Below are 16942 nucleotides of genomic sequence, written 5' to 3' on the forward strand. Positions count from 1 at the left end.
CATAAGTTTTGCCATACTGGGAGAGACCAAAGGTCCATCAAGCCCAGCATCCTGCTTCCAATAGTGGCCAAACCAGTTACAAGTACCTGGTAAGATCCCAAAACAGTACAATACATTTTATGCTGCTTATCCTAGAAATATTATTGACAATGTGATAGTGACCTCACTCAGTTATAGACTTATATCACAGGAATTATCACTGAGTGTATATAGATGAGTAACCATAAAACAAGAGCTGTTGAAATAACTAGGTGGATTAGAGTCTCATATATTGCACACGATTATTCACATCTCACCCAATGGTGGATCACTTATACGTGCCTGTTTGCTAATCATTGACTCAACCTCCACCGCCCTATGGCTACCAATTCATTCAGCCCCGTTAGTACAAAATTATTGAGGCTGGATGATGCAAGAAACTTGTGACTTTTAAAGCACTCGATACAAAATATACTCAGCACTTGTGCCGGCTGGTGGATCGAACCTGGTCAAATTTCGCTCTCCTCACCGCCAATACAGTTACCCAAGCGATTAAAAAGTACTCCAACAGTCATTGCCAGTTGGACACCTGCTCCAGCGACCTAATGAAATCCGCCCCCCACCATTTCATAACAGACCTCATATCCCACCTAAACTTCATACTTCAAAAAGGCATCTTTCCAAAAGAAAAAGGCAACATTTTACTCACCCCAATACCAAAAGACACCAAGAAAAAAATCAAATGACATCACCAACTACCATCTAGTGACATCTATTCCACTAGTAGTCAAATTAATGGAAGGTTTAGTTACCAAACAACTTAATGACTACATTGACAAATTCACAATGTTACACAAATCACAATCAGGATTCTGCCCCCTACACAGCACCGAAACAGTATTACTCACGCTCTTAGCCAAATTCAAACAAGAAATAGCAACAGGTAAAAGCATACTTCTCCTACAATTTGACATGTCCAGCCACAACATATAAGCGGAAATACACTCAAATGGATCAAGGGTTTCCTAACCTCAAGAACATATCAAGTGAAAGCTAGCACAAACATATCATCACCTTGGAAACCAGGCTTCGGAGTACCTCAAGGATCACCACTATCACCAATCCTTTTCAACATCATGATGGTCCCACTGGCCAAGTCCTTATCCACGCAAGGACTCAACCCATTCATATATGCAGATGACGTCACAATATATATCACCTACAAACACAATCTAGCAGAAATCACCAATGAAATCAAGCTCAGTTTGAACATCATGAACTCATGGGCTAACGCATTCCAACTAAAACTCAACACAGAAAAAACACATTGTCTCACCATCTCATCTCAACACAACACATACAAACCAACAAACATAAATATCCCAGGCTATACCCTTCCTATCGTAGACAGCCTGAAAATTCTTGGAGTAACAATCGACCGGAACCTTTCACTGGAGAACCAAGCAAAATCGACCATAAAGAAAATGTTTCACGCAATGTGGAAACTCAAACGTGTGAAACCATTCTTCCCAAGGAAAATATTCCGTAACTTGACACAATCAATGGTACTAAGCCATGCAGACTATTGCAACAGCATCTGTGCGGGCTGCAAAGAACAAATAAGAAGCTTCACACCGCCCAAAACACAGCAGCCAGGCTTATATTTGGAGAAAAAACGTTTCAAAAGTGCTAAACCCCTTAGAGGAAAACTACACTGGCTCCCAATCAAAGAATGTATTACCTTCAAAATCTGCACCCTGGTCCACAAAATTATCTATGGAGAAATCCAGGGATACATGACAAATCTCATAGACCTGCCATCCAGAAACTCAACAAGCTCATCACGAACATACTTGAATCTTCACTACCCAAGCATCAAAGGAATCAAATACAAATCAACGTATGATCCAGTTTTCCCTACCTAAGCGCACAACTATAGGAACGCATTGCCAAAATTAGTAAAAACAACGTACGACCTTCACTTTTGGAAAGAACTAAAAACAAACCTGTTTACGAAAGCATATTCTACAGACCCAACATAAAAGCCTGGAGTGGAGGAGTGGCCTAGTGGTTAGGGTGGTGGACTTTGGTCCTGAGGAACTGAGTTCGATTCCTGGCACAGGCAGCTCCTTGTGACTATGGGCAAGTCACTTAACCCTCCATTGCCCGCCGCATTGAGCCTGCCATGAGTGGGAAAGCGCGGGGTACAAATGTAACAAAAAAAAAAAAAAAACACCTGCAACACAACCAAAACTATGATCGTAATGTACTCAATCCAACTTCTTCCTTCCTTCCTAAGTCCCCCTATTTCTACCATACATGATCCTTACTGTATCACAATAACACCATGTATTTGTTCATACCAGAACTGATGATCTCCACTACGGTACTATGTAATCCACATTGAGCCTGCAAATAGGTGGGAAAATGTGGGATACAAATGTAACAATAATAATAAATTTAAAATGAATCGGAGAAAATTTTTCTTCACTCAGTGTGTAATTTAAACTCTGGAATTTGTTTCCAGAAAATACGGTAAAAGCAGTTAGTGGGGTTTAAAAAAGGTTTGGATGGCTTCCTAAAGGAAAAGTCCATAGACCATTATTAAAATGGACTTGGGGAAAATCTACTGCTTATTTCTAGGATAAGCAGCATAAAATGTGTTGTACTTTTTTGGGATCTTGCCAGGTATTTGTGACCTAGATTGGCCACTGTTGGAAACAGAATGCTGGGTTTTAATGAACCTTCGGTCTGTCCCAGTATGGCAATACTTGTAATGTACTTATCAATTCTAAGCCCTCTGTAATGAGTCTGTTTGTGAGAGAGAAAAAAAAAACACTTGTAAAAACTATAGCTAATCCTCCCCCCTTTTTATGTAATCTAGGACTATGAATGACATTATAGCCAGGAGGAGAAAGATCAACTAACTGTTTGAAAGTATAAGAGATCAATTGTTGTGCATTACAATTTCCTAAATCTGCTGTACACTTTTAAAGCACATTTTTTTTTTGCAAATTGTTCTCAGTTCCAGTGAGGTAAAAGCTGTCTGTCTAGTTACTAAAACAAGAGAGTTGCTCATACAGGGTTCAGTGGGTCAATGTCATGTACATTTGTGAAAATATTCTCCTGCTCATCACTTCTGTTGTTAATATCATGTCATATATTTGTGTGCTTTTTTTTTTTTAATAGATGATAGTCTTACACCCTGAGAACCATTCTATGGGCATATAACATCATCATGTTAGTGTTGGATGAAACTGTTTAACAGAGACATCTCTGGTCACCTTGTAGGTATATGCAGAGCAGGGAATCTTACATGTGTTTGGAGGTGGATCAGTTCATTCAACCCTTGACTACTGTATGCTGTACAATCCATCATGGACGTCTCTACCAAGTACTCTTGAGAATGCTGTAAGTAATTTTAATGAATAAACTTGACAAAACTGCTTGACAGTGGATCTAGTGGAGCAGTTTTCTTTAGAATTAGAGGACATAAGCCCATTCAAACAAGTCTGTCATCATTGTTAAAATGGCATACTTACCGCTTACATTTTTGATCATATAGAATGAAAATCCATAATTTTAGCATGCTTCTTCATGTGTAGGTAGTTCACCAGTAGCCAGTAGAAAACATGTTGAATGTTTCTTCTATTGTTGTATTTCCCATACGAATAAGATAGATATTACAGGTAATTCTGCAGAAAAAAAAAAAAAGAATTAAGCACACTGTAGTCTATAATTCTTCATACTCTGTTTGAGACAGTGTAACAGCTGTCATTGAGTAGTAATTTAAACTTCAAACGGAAAGGCGTTCTTACGCAAATATGCAAAATGTTAGTTTTTATGCACATTTTTCCCCAAGACTGTGATAATGGTGCACCAATAACTATGGTTTCTGGTTTTCAGTGATTTATTTAGCAATCCAAAGAGTCCAAGAGGAGCTCTGAGTTGAAAAAAATCAGCACTGCCGACAACTTTTATTTATGGTATTACAGTGGTTTTTTATTGTTGCTGCAGCTGCCAGTAGTTGAAAGAATTTGGTCCTACTTGGACCTCCTCTTGGGCTCTGCATATTGCCAAAAGAAAATCCCCGAAAGCCAGAAACCCTAACTATAACACCCAAATTGCCTCTCCCCACCAAATTTTCTCCTGCAACTTATACCCTCCAACTTTCCAGCTAATTCTCTCCCCTACTTACCTTTCAGCACAGTTGTCTTCTTGTGTCACAGGGCTGCCTGAGCACGAGTTATGTGGTTTCCAAAATCCTGTGCTACTCTGAGTCTCACAAGAACAGCACAGGACTTTGGGCACCACATGAATCACTTTCTGAGAGAGTTACAAGATGTTTGAAGAAAACACTAGCTCATCTTCTGCACACCACTGCATTGGCTCCACCTTTTCCTATAGGCTCGTGAGCAAATTTTGAACATATTCTGCATTGTGCAGAATCCCCACAGGATCAGTATTTGGCTGTTCAAAAGTTAATATCTGGTTACTGGAATAGTACCAACTGAATATCCCATCTTATAATCTTGTATAACACAATTATTTAAATATATATATCCTACCTGTATTATGCTTTGGTTATATTCAGATTTTGGAGATAATTGTTTTAAGTACAATTTTTATATTGTATAAGTGAAATTTTTTTTATAAATAATAATAATACAAAATTTGTGTTTCTTAGGCACGTTTTCTCCTTTTGGTGGTGATAAAGTCACAAACTTGCCAAACCATTGACATCCAATAATAGAATAAGTTTGACCACCAGTTAGATAGATGTCTGCTTTGAAAAATGAAACTGTTCATATGGAATGTGAAAGGATAGGTATAGATATAGATTTATTTAGTAGTACACTACTTCAGTATAATCTATTAAAAGGGAGATATACCACTGAATATTTTGTAACATACCAAAATACCAATTAGTACAAGTAATCATACAGTTCTCAAAAAGAAGAAAATCACTTTCCTTATTTTACTGCTAGACCGGTCCAGACCTGTGGGGTGGAGAAAAAAATATTTCCAAACTGACCAGAGACTTCTGTGATTAGTCAGAGATTGTAGCAATTACATGAATTTGGAATATCTCTATGGTATTGCAAATAACTTCCTAATGGCTTCACGTGGATCTGTTTTTACTTCGATGTATTTTAAATGTAAAAACTTATTCTTTATTAAACTGATTTTTTAAAGGAGGGGCAAGTAACATAGACAGGGCAAGAATCAAATTTTCATGTAGCATAAGAGAAATTCTAAACTGTTTGGAAGTATTCAGATCTTTCTCGTGGAGCTTTACTCTTTTGTGTAGTCTTTGCATATCTTATGAATTTCATAGAATAGATGACTGCTTTTGGTGGGGATAACATGCTACCCTTACTCCATCTATGCCTAGAATTTTCATTTGGAAACATCCATTAAACATGTAAAAAATGAAGCTCACTTCCTGCAGATAACTTTTAGGTCGAGAGTAAATCTAATATCATTATAACTTGTCAGAGTATTCAAACACTGCTTCCAAACATTTGTTTCATGTTATAAAATTTTATGTTTATATTGTTTTCCAAATAAAATAGCAGGATTAATTTTAGAAAACATTGTAGAATGCTACTTTTACAGAGTTCTTCAGACTTATATTAACTTGGGAATATAAACAGTTCATATAGATTCTGGTTAATTGGACTATAGACTGTAGCTGTATAGCAAGTCTTCAGTAAACAACAATTTAACAGTGAAATACTCTCTTTGTAGACTTCATACAAGATGGAAAACTTGACCACAAGGCAACTGTGCAGTGCTTCTGATGTCCCTCCCAGAGGTATAAAGGATAAAGCAGTTGTGGTGGTCCTGGGGAATTGCAGTTTTATAGAAACTGCCAGGATTGCTCAGAACAATAGTGCCAGAGTTCTACTGATTGCAAGCAAAACCGGACTTGTAAGTTCTTAAAGTGGACTAAGAAAATTCTATGTAACTTATCTGTCATTCCTTGTGTTTTAGTCTGGACATGTAGGTACATTATATTTTTTGATCTATATACAAGATTTTGGTCTTCCTTCTGTGAGCCTGTGCAGTTCCAGTGTAGATACACTGAATTCACTTTGTATTCCAGTCATCTACCTCACTGATGTATTTTAGGTAGGTTTATAAATCAGTTGCTGGTTATCAGTTTTTCAGCCCCTGTCTGTCTCAGAGTTCAGTCATCACTGCAGGCTTCCCCCATTCTGTAGAATATGGAGCTCATTTTCAAAGCACTTAGATTTAAAAAGTTACATAGGTTAACGTGTAACTTTGTAAGTCTACGTGTTTTGAAAATACGCCTTCATATCACTTCTCGGTATATCTTATATGCTTCTTCTTGGTGTTCAGAAAAATTATTGGAAGTATATACATAGAGGCATATTTTCAAAGCACTTTGGGAGGCTAAGTCCCATAGGTTTCTATGGAACTTTGGGAGGCTAAGTGCTTTGAAAATGAGCTTGATAGTAATGTATATTTGTCTGAGAACTGTTGGGTTGGAAAGACATAGCAGTTTCAAAGCCTGGCTTCATATTTTGATGTACAAGCATAGTAAAAAAAAAAAAAATGGCAGAAAAAGGCCAAATTGGACAATTCAGTCTGCGCTTTCACTTTATGTAGATGAAGGTATACATTACACTACTTAACACCACACTAACTTCATTTCTGCCACCCCTTGCCATGTCTCTTTGCCTAAATTTTGAATCCTTTTTCCTACCATTCCTCTCCATTTTAGTCCCAAGAATGTCCAGTTTCTGAAGTACTGGCCTTCACTCTTTTCTCTGGTAAGGCTATCTTCCTCTCACTCTTAGAAGATCAACACTAAAATCCGACACCCAGGTTTCCTTCCATGTCTTATTACAGGGTTTCTAAAAATCCACACAGCTACCAAAACTAGAACCATTATCTAAAATTTGTGACCTTCTCATCCATACTCCTTGAAATTTTTGAGCATTCCATGTGCTGGACCTGAACCAAAATACTGCTAAGTGATTTCTGATTATTTTATTCTAATTTCTCAACTTTTTGGCTATAGGTTTAGCTACCTGATATATCTATTTTCTTGAATTTATTGCTTAATTAATTTGTCCTGTGAATCTCTATTGTGGTGCACTTCTCTGTCTTCTAACCCTGCCCCCCCTCTCAAAAAGACAAAAACAACAACAAAAAAACCTCTTTCCGTTCCTGCCTAGCTCTGATAGTAGTGAGGATAGGCTTTTCTAACTGCTTCTTGTCCTGTAGCATTCTTTGTGGACAGGTTCTGCCAGTCCTAGGCAAAAAAAAAAAAAGCCTAAAAAACAAAAAACAGTCTCCCAACTGGTTATAAATTTCCTTTTTACATTGATGAAACTGCTATAGTTATTGGAAATATTTAGATTTACTAAAGGAAAGTTATATTCTAGTGGAAATTGAGTGTTGAATCAACAGAAATTGTTTGATCAGACTATCATTTCTGGTCACACCTAGAGACCTTTTCTTTTGATACAGCACTTGGTTGACTCACTGTGACTAAGGAGTCAAACACTGATCTTGTTATCCACCTGGGAACAAATGACTTGTCCAGTAATTCCCCACTTGCTGTGCAGAGAGCTTTTCAGGAGCTGGGGGAGGGGTTAGAACATTTGGTACAGACAGTAGCTTTTTCTGAAGTACTACCTACCTTTGGAAAGGGAGAGAAAAGAATGCGAAGTACTGAAAATTTCAATAGCTGGCTCAAAGCCTGGTGTCACCAAGAAGGATTTAGGTACATAGGAGGATGGGGCAATACATGGAAAAACAAAAGACTATATTGTAACGATGGGCTGCATCTCACTGTGACAGGAAAAAAATCCTTGGGGAGAAATTTAAACAATATATTTCTGGGCATTTAAACTAGAAGGCGGGGGTGGCATATGGAGGCAGATCACTTCAAGGACTCACCCCCAGCTAAAGACAAGATGTGACGGTAGAAAAGAGAGCAATGAAAACAACAATCTTAGCAAATCACTTCTTACCAACACAGCAGGAAGTGAAACTAAACAAAATACTACACAGAAGATAACAATGGCACTGAAATGTAGATGAAACGCGATGACCAAAAATGCTCGCAGTCTAAGCAATAAAGTTCATGACCTGCAAGCCCTGATGTTGGAGGCAAACTTAGATGTTGTTGCAATCATGCAGACATGGCTCAATGATTCCCATGAATGAGATGCAAACGTACCAGGCTATAATCTATTTAGGAAAGATAAGAGTTGGTCGTAAAGGTGGAGGAGTAGCTCTGTATGTGAGAAGTGATATCGCAGCGACTGAAATGACGGGCCTGGGGAAAGGAAGAAACGATATGGATCACCTTAAAAAGAGAGGTGTTGTCTACAGACCTCCGACACAATAGGAGGAACTAAATAAAGATCTGATTACAGATATCCAAACGTTGGGCAAGAAAAGAGAGATGCTGTTGCTGGGTGATTTCAATCTGCCAGATGTAGATTGGAAAGTTCCATCTACGGAATCAGAAAGAAGTAGAGAGATCGTGAATGCTTTTCAAAGTGCTTTGCTCAGGCAAATGGTGACGGAACCCACGAGGGAGGGAGCAACGCTGGGTCTGGTGCTCACAAATGGGAATAGTGTGTCAAATGTCCGAGTGGGTGCCCACCTGGGCAGCAGTGACCATCAAACAGTTTGGTTTGATATAACAGCTGAAGTGGAGGGCGGCCACTCAAAACTCAAAGTCCTGGATTTCAAGCATGCTTACTTTAGTAAAATGGGGGAATACCTGAGGAAGGAGCTGATGGGCTCGGAGGACATGCGAGAAGTGGAAGGGCAGTGGTCCAGGTTGAAAGAAGCTATAAATATGGCTACAAACCTTTATGTAAGGAGAGTAAATAAAAGCAACAGAAAAAGGAAATTGATATGGTTCTCCAAACAAGTGGCTGAGAAAATAAAGGCTAAAGAGTTGGCATTCATAAAATACAGAAAAACTCAAGAAGAGGAACACGGACAGGAATACCGGATGAAACTGAAAGAAGCCAAGAGAGAGAGAGAGACATCTGGCGAAAGCGGAAGAACAAATGGCTAGAAATGTAAAGAGAGGCGAGAAAAATTTCTGGAGATACATTAGTGAAAGAAGGAAGACTAAAAATGGAATTGTGAGACTGAAAGATGCTGCGAACCGCTATGTGGATAATGATGAAGGAAAAGCAAATACTTTTTGTTCTGTTTTCACTGAAGAAAATCTTGGAGAAGGGCCACGATTGACTGGCAAAAGTACATATGAGAATGGAGTGGATATAGCACCGTTCACAGAAGAGAGTGTATATGAGAAACTTGAAAATGTAAAGGTGGACAAAGCCATGGGTCCGGACGGGATCCACCCCAGGATATTGAGGGAGCTCAGAGAGGTTCTGGCGGGTCCTCTTAAAGATTTGTTTAATAAATCCTTGGAGACGGGAGAGGTTCCGTGTGATTGGAGAACAGCGGATGTGGTCCCTCTTCACAAAAGTAGTGATAGGGAAGAAGCTGGAAACTACAGCCTCACTTCGGTTATTAGAAAAGTAATGGAAGCAATGCTGAAGGAAAGGATAGTAAATTTCATGGAAGCCAATAAGTTGCAAGATCCGAGAAAACATGGTTTTACCAAAGGTAAATCGTGCCAAACGAATCTCATTGAATTCTTTGACTGGGTGACCGGAGAATTGAATCAAGGACGTGCAACAGATGTAATCTACTTAGACTTCAGCAAAGCTTTCGACACGGTTTCCCCCAGGAGGCTCTTGAATAAACTTGACAGGCTGAAGATAGGACCCCATGTGGTGAACTGGATTAGGAACTGGTTGACGGACAGACGCCAGAGGGTGGTGGTTAATGGAATTCACTCGGATGAGGGAAAGGTGAGTAGTGGAGTGCCTCAGGGATCGGTGCTGGGGCCGATTCTGTTCAATATATTTGTGAGTGACATTGCTGAAGGGTTAGAAGGTAAAGTTTGCCTTTTTGCGGATGATACCAAGATTTGTAACAGAGTGGACACCAGGAGGGAGTGGAAAACATGAAAAAAGATCTGCAGAAGCTAGAAGAATGGTCTAATGTTTGGCAATTAAAATTCAATGTGAAGAAATGCAAAGTGATGTACTTAGGGAGTAGAAATCCATGGAAGACGTATGTGTTAGGCGGTGAGAGTCTGATATGTAGAGGCGGGGAGAGGGGTCTTGGGTGATAGTATCTGAGGATCTGAAGGCAACAAAACAGTGTGACAAGGCGGTGGCTGTAGCCAGGAGGTTGCTAGGCTGTATAGAGAGAGGTGTGACCCACAGAAGAAAGGAGGTGTTGATGCCCCTGTACAAGTCGTTTGTGAGGCCCCACTTGGAGTATTGTGTTCAGTTTTGTAGGCCGTATCTTGCTAAGGATGTAAAAAGAATTGAAGCGGTGCAAAGAAAAGCTACAAAAATGGTATGGGATTTGCGTTACAAGACGTATGAGGAGAGACTTGCTGACCTGAACATGTATACCCTGGAGGAAAGGAGAAGCATAGGTGATATGATACAGACGTTCAAATTTTTGAAAGGTATTAATCCGCAAATGAACCTTTTCCGTAGATGGGAAGGTGGTAGAACTAGAGGACATGAAATGAGATTGAAGGGGTGCAGACTCAAGAAAAATGTCAGCAAGTATTTTTTCACGGAGAGAGTGGTGGATACTTGGAATGCCCTCCCGAGGGAGGTGGTGGAGATGAAAATGGTAACCGAATTCAAAAAGGCGTGGGATAAACATAAAGGAATCCTGTTCAGAAGAAATGGATCCTCAGAAGCTTAGCAGAGATTGGGTGGCGGTTAGGAGGCGGGGCTAGTGCTGGGCAGACTTCTACGGTCTGTACCCTGAAAATGGCAGATACAAATCAAGGTCAGGTATACATATAAAGTAGCACATATGAGTTTATCTTGTTGGGCAGACTGGATGGACCGTACAGGTCTTTTTCTGCCGTCATTTACTATGTTACTATGTAATTACAGTCACTCCAACATAGAACATATTTCTCTCCTAAGCAGGCCTGTCATACTGGAGTAGTGGATACGGGACAATGTCGGAAATGTGGGTTGACAGACACCTCTTTGTTTCACGGTATGTGACAGTGTAGATACATAAGATCATTTTGGTCGGCAATGGCAGGGTTTCTTTGCTTAGTTCTTGGCGCCGGGTTTCCCTCACATTTGAAAAAATGATTTTGTGCACTTTGGGCTGGTGGGGTCCTGGGAATCTGGGAGAAAAGTTGTTTCTAGGCAAGGCCTGTATTTTGGGAAAGAAATGTATTCTCAATCATTGGATTCTGGATCATTCCTCCCTCCATCTGGTACTGGAGGAATAAGCTGCACCAACACATGATATGAGAATCACAGGGAGCCCACTTGTCGCCGAAGAGGCAGCAAAGGTTTCTTGCGATTTGGGAGGCCTATTTGAACAAATCGCATCTGTAGCTCAAAGTCAGATTCTGAATAGATTCTCACTGGGCCGTTGAGGGTGGTTGGGTAAAGGGGACTAAGCATCATAGGGAAGGGTTAGGGTGATAGGGAACAGGGGATAGGGTACATATCATATGTAAGCCGCATTGAGCCTGCCATGAGTGGGAAAGCGCGGGGTACAAATGTAACAAAAATAAATATAAGGGCAGGCTGGGACTTGAAGGGCAAAGGTCAGGCCTACATCTCAGAATTCAACACCATGTTGATTTTCGTGATTTAGTTGAGATAAGATTAATTTGGGGGGGGGGAGTTGGGAGTGGGATGGGGTAGAAGGGAATAGGGAGAAAACTTGTTGACAAGGAAGTATTTCTGGACTGTTTTGGTAAAAGTTTGATGTTATCACGTTGGATTTGCTGGTGTTTGCCAGAGATTGCGTAAGAATGTAATGTCGGATTTTGTGATTGTCATCAATAAAAAATTGTTTCAAGTAAAAAAAAAAAAAAAAAAAGATGGTCACTCCATACAAATTACCTCACTGCTTTTAGGTCATAACTGCTTTTGCTGTTCCTTGAGGTCACTCTAGTACAGGCTTGTCCAAGTTCAGTCCGCAAGGGCTGCAAACAGGCTAGATTCTATTTCAGGATATCCTGAATGAATATTCATGAGAGAGATTTGCATACATGGAAGATTCATTCATTCATTTGACTATATACCGCTTAGACTTAAGCGGTTTACAGTTTCACAGGTACTGGGTCTGTCCCTTTTGGGCTCACAGTCTAGGTCCCTGATGGCGAACCTATGACACGCGTAGCCATTTTCGATGACATGCGGCCGCATGTGGCCGCATACAGAGAAGCAGCGGCGTTCCTTGCTGACACCCGGGCGGATCGCCGATGCGCCCCCCCCCAAGGTGCAGCGCGACCTCCCCCCCCCCCCCCCCGGTGCATGTTTACCCGTGTGCGCTCCTATTGGCTCCCTCCGAGTCCTCCGCTCGTTCCCTCCCTGCTGCTCCCTCTGCCCCGGCTCCTGCACGGCCGTTTGACCTCACTTCCGGCCGGCGGAGCAGAGAGCAGTGGAATGCCGTGGGGGACGCATCTCTGAGGGCCCTGTGATCGCCATTACCAGCAACCACATAACCACAGCACCATCATCCAATCTACTGTTCTGGGGTGTCGTGGATTTCTAATTGACCATCATTACTGAGATAGGTGAGGGGGAGGCTGGGAGAGGCAAGGGCATGTGCTATGGGTGCCGTTTCCCGCCATTAGAAATAGCGGCAGCCATCTTAATTTACATAAGGTGGTCAGTTAGGCTAGTTAACCCCTAACTGCCTGCAGGGCTAACAGGCTATCTATAATTCTATCTTCTGTCACTGCCCCCCTGATGGAGAACCCAAAAAATAAAAAAAACAAGGTTAAGTAAAGGAAGTGTTAGTAGCAGTTGCCGACCCTTTCAAGAGACATGGACCGAGATGTATGGCATTATAGAAAAAAAATGGCAGATCATTTTGCGTTCTATGTACTGAAACGGTAGTAAGCAGAACGTGGAATATAAATAGACATTTTGAAACTAATCATTCCCAGCTCCTGAAAAAAAGTGAGGATGAAAGGAAGGAATACATTTCCAGGCAGCTACACTTTTATAAGAGCCAATCTAATTCCATCCTTACATTTGTAAAAGGTTCTACAAATTTAACATCTGCAAGTTTGAGCATTGCTCACTCCATAGCTCAGCATGGAAAAGCACTCAGTGAGGGAGGATTTATTAAAGAAACTCTCCTAAGATGTGCACCAGTTCTATTTCACGATATGCAGAATAAAGATGCAATTATTAAGAGAATATCTGAGTTACCAGGAAATTTGGAGTGCCTGGATCCGATTACCAGACACTTTTAGCACCCTGAAAAATATAGCAATGGCTTTACTCACAATTTTTCCCTCTACGTACTTTTGTGAAACCTTATTCTCAGTGTTAAATAATATCAAAACCAACAAAAGAAACAGATTAAAAGATGAAGTTAGTAGCGCATGCTTGGGCTTGAAGTGTACAAAATACCAACCTTCAATTGAAGATTTAGCCAATGAAATTCAGCAACAAAAAAGTCACTAATAGGCAGATTAGTTAAAGAATTCCCCCTCCCCCTCACTTATCTTAGTTCACGGCACCCCACACAAGTTAAATAATACCAAGACCAACAAAAGAAACCGATTGACAGATGAACAAAGAAGTCACTAAGCAGGTAAGTTAAATAATTAGTTTTTGGTTTATTAAATACAGTTATATATTACAATTATACATTTTTGTTATTTAAACTATAAGTATCGTGAAATTATGGTTTTTTTTTATCGAAGTGACACACCACCCGAGTTATGCTCGGTTTTTTGGCGAATTTTGACACACCAAGCTCAAAAGGTTGCCCATCACTGGTCTAGGTAGTACATTGTACTACTGTTGTATCTGGGGCAATGGAGGGTTAAGTGACTTGCCCAGGGTCACAGGGAGCTGCAGAGGGAATTGAACTTGGTTCCCCAGTATCTCGACCCACTGCTGACCATTGGGCAGCAACGGGAATCAAACCCAGTTCCCCAGGTCCGCAACCTGCTACACTAACCGTTAGGCCACTTATCCACTTAGGTAATGGGATGCAGATTGCTCATGTGTTTGCAGTCCTTGAAAACTGAACTTAGACAAACCTGCTCTAGTACCTTCTTGAAAGTTACTGCTGATAGGTTTCTCACCACCATGCTGTACAGGTTACCTTTTTGGCTGTAGGAATGGAGGACTAGCCTAATGGTCAGTGCAGTGGCCTGAGAATCAGGGGAACTGGGTTTAGTTCCCATTGCAGCTCCTTGTGACTCTGGGCAAGTCACTTAACCCTCCATTGTCCTAGGTACAAAATAAGCACCTGTATATAATATGTAAACCACTTTGATTGTAACCACAGAAAGGTGGTATATCAAATCCTATTCCCTTTCCCTCTTGGTCTGTGGTGCCACTAATTCATGCTTCCATTCACTTTTTACAAATAACATAATAGCATAGTAAGGGATGACAATAAAAGGCCACTTACTCCATCTAGTCTTCTTAGTTATCCTGCTTACTCTGCTAGAGATACGTTCCAACTGCAAGCCAGCCCTACAATGACTCCTTAAGTCTTCTTAGATCATATCTTTCTTTGTGTGATCCTTAGATGTGTCTCCTGTTTTTCAGAATTTGGGGTCATCTGCAAAAAGGATAATTTTACCTTCTAATCCCTCCACAGTATTGCTTAAAGTTCTTAACAGAATTTGTCCCAGGATGGATCCTGAGGCATTTCTCTAATATATGCTTTCTTGAATTCCATTTTCTGCTAACCTCTGTTTGTCCCTCAACTAGTTTACAGTAGCTACAGTTAAAAATATCACCACTCTGAATGAATATGTGGGTAAAATGCTTTGGAGATCAGAAATGCCTGCAAAGTAAATATATCTTCTGTTTTAGATCACGCCAGCAGGCAACAGATCCACTTTTAAAGATGTGACCATTCCTATTGCTAATGTCAAATATAGAGATATAATGGAAATGCAGCAGGTATGTGTCTAAAATATGTTAACAATAGATAACATGCTTATTTTAAATTTCTGTTAATTTTGTTTGTTTCTTCTTTTATTCATCCTATGAATATTGATCTAAAAATCAGTTGTTATGATTCTGCTGGAAAGGCAGGGGAATGTTTGGGACTCGCCCCTAATTGGCTTGTCAAGGGCTGAGCCAGCAGACGTCAGAAGCTTAAGCCTGCCTTTCCCTGCAATCCTTGCTTTAGCGTTGATTGCTTTGTTTGCTCAGCTGAAGGCAGCCTGTGCTTGGGCGCTTGTGTACACGTTGGAGTTTAGCCTTTCTCCTCAGTGCTTGTTTATTCTGTGTGTGTCTGTGCTGGTTATTCCCAGCATGAGCTTAATTGCCTCACTCTCCTACACTAAACTTGTGCTGTCTGTGGTAAGCTTGTGTCTTGTATACTTCCAGTTTGTTTGTTTAGTTTTCTCTCTCTCTGTTCCCTTTGTTGTACTGAGCTATTGATCTGGTCCCTGGGATTTTGCCTCTGTTGGCAGTCCCCCTGTCCTTGTATATTGCTCCTGTTTGTTGGTTTTAGTTCTCTTTGTTTGCTGAATCTGTCTCCTGTTCCCGGTGAGCAGTGCTCCTTTTCTGGTCTGTGTGTGTCAAGGCAGCTTCCTCTGTTTGCTTACTGTTCCCTTTTCCCTTGTGTGTTGTAGGGCCAGCTTTGTGTATTCTTATAGGTAGTTTTCCTTTGTGCGCTGTATGTTACAGCCTAGTGATCTTTGTATGCTGTAAGATGCAGCCTAGTTCCCTTGAGTGCTGTGGGGCACAGCCTAGTGTATTCCTACGAGTGGTTTCTCTTTTTCTCCTTGCGTGCCTAGTAGCATACCTTAGAGTATTCCTTTGAGTAGCTTCCCCTTTCCCTGTGTGCTGAATGGTTCAGTGTATTCCTATAGTTGGTTCCCTTTTTTCTTTGAGTGCTGTATAGTACAGCCTAGAGTGTTCCCTTCTAGGGCTTCCTGTATTCTTGATCATCCTGTGGCACAGCCTTGTGTATACCTTTAGAGGTTCTGTCTCTCACCCTTTTCCTTGTGTCTCTTCCCTGCACTGTGTGCGCTGCTTGTGCTCAGTCCCTTGGGGACCCTTCGTTGTTCTTTCTCCCCTCCCAGAGTGTGACTGGGTTCCTGGTCAGCCGTGATGCCCGCTTGCTTGGACTCTGCGCGAGTGGGTTCCCGATCGGCCGTAAGGTCTGCCTGAATGCTCTGTCTCCCATTTTCTGGTGGTGCCTGTTAGCTGTTGTGTGTGTGCAGGGATTGGTGACTGGGGTGGTGTGTAGGGACCGTTTGGTCTACCCTAGGCCTTGGCCAAAATCCTATACTAGGCTTTGGCCTTTGCTCAAGGGCTCATGTCCAGAATAACATCAGCAATCTGTATATTTGTGGTGTTTTATTAGATGTCGTACTTCAGGTCTGTTTATTTATATTCTGTTGGTTGTGAGGGGATTTTCAGCACTAGGACTCTTCATTTTTATCTTTGAGAAATGATGATTTTTATGAAATTTGAAACAGTTTTTGTAGTGCTGAACTCTTTCTACTAGTAAGGCAGAAATTATAGGTAGCCACAGCTAGTGCTGCCGTGAATAAAAAAAAAAAGTCCACAGGCAATTCACCATGGGGATGTATAATATTAGCTGCTTAAACCATTCAAGGGGGATTTTACTAAGCAGTGGTAAAATAATATTGTATTTTACTGCATCTTATTCTACCAATAAATTGGTACCACATGTTAGTAACTCTCATGGAAATGAATAACAGCTTGCTTTCAACCTTGCAAGCTACATTATATTTTTCCCTAGGATTCCTGGGAGCCTTCTCAAAAGGACCCTCCCCCCCCCCCCCCCCCCCCAGTCTCTCCCAGCAAGGACACCTAGGTATTCCTCAGATCTACTTGCATAATCCATGGTGTATAGCAGTGGGGGGCAG

At 40.9% G+C, this 16942-nt stretch overlaps 1 protein-coding gene across 5 annotated transcripts in view; it reads left to right on the forward strand.

Annotated features, from left to right (window-relative positions):
- SPPL2A (signal peptide peptidase like 2A) overlaps positions 1–16942 on the forward strand; it is a 137973-nt gene that overhangs the window by 29117 nt on the left and 91914 nt on the right. For all 5 annotated transcript variants that reach the window (XM_030189585.1, XM_030189586.1, XM_030189590.1 and 2 more), the window contains 3 exons: positions 3271–3390; positions 5731–5913; positions 14907–14996. In XM_030189585.1, coding sequence (XP_030045445.1) covers positions 3271–3390; positions 5731–5913; positions 14907–14996 — 393 coding nt within the window. The remainder of the gene's footprint in view (positions 1–3270; positions 3391–5730; positions 5914–14906; positions 14997–16942) is intronic.

The sequence above is a fragment of the Microcaecilia unicolor genome, chromosome 1, assembly GCF_901765095.1.
Source record: "Microcaecilia unicolor chromosome 1, aMicUni1.1, whole genome shotgun sequence".
NCBI lineage: Eukaryota > Metazoa > Chordata > Amphibia > Gymnophiona > Siphonopidae > Microcaecilia > Microcaecilia unicolor.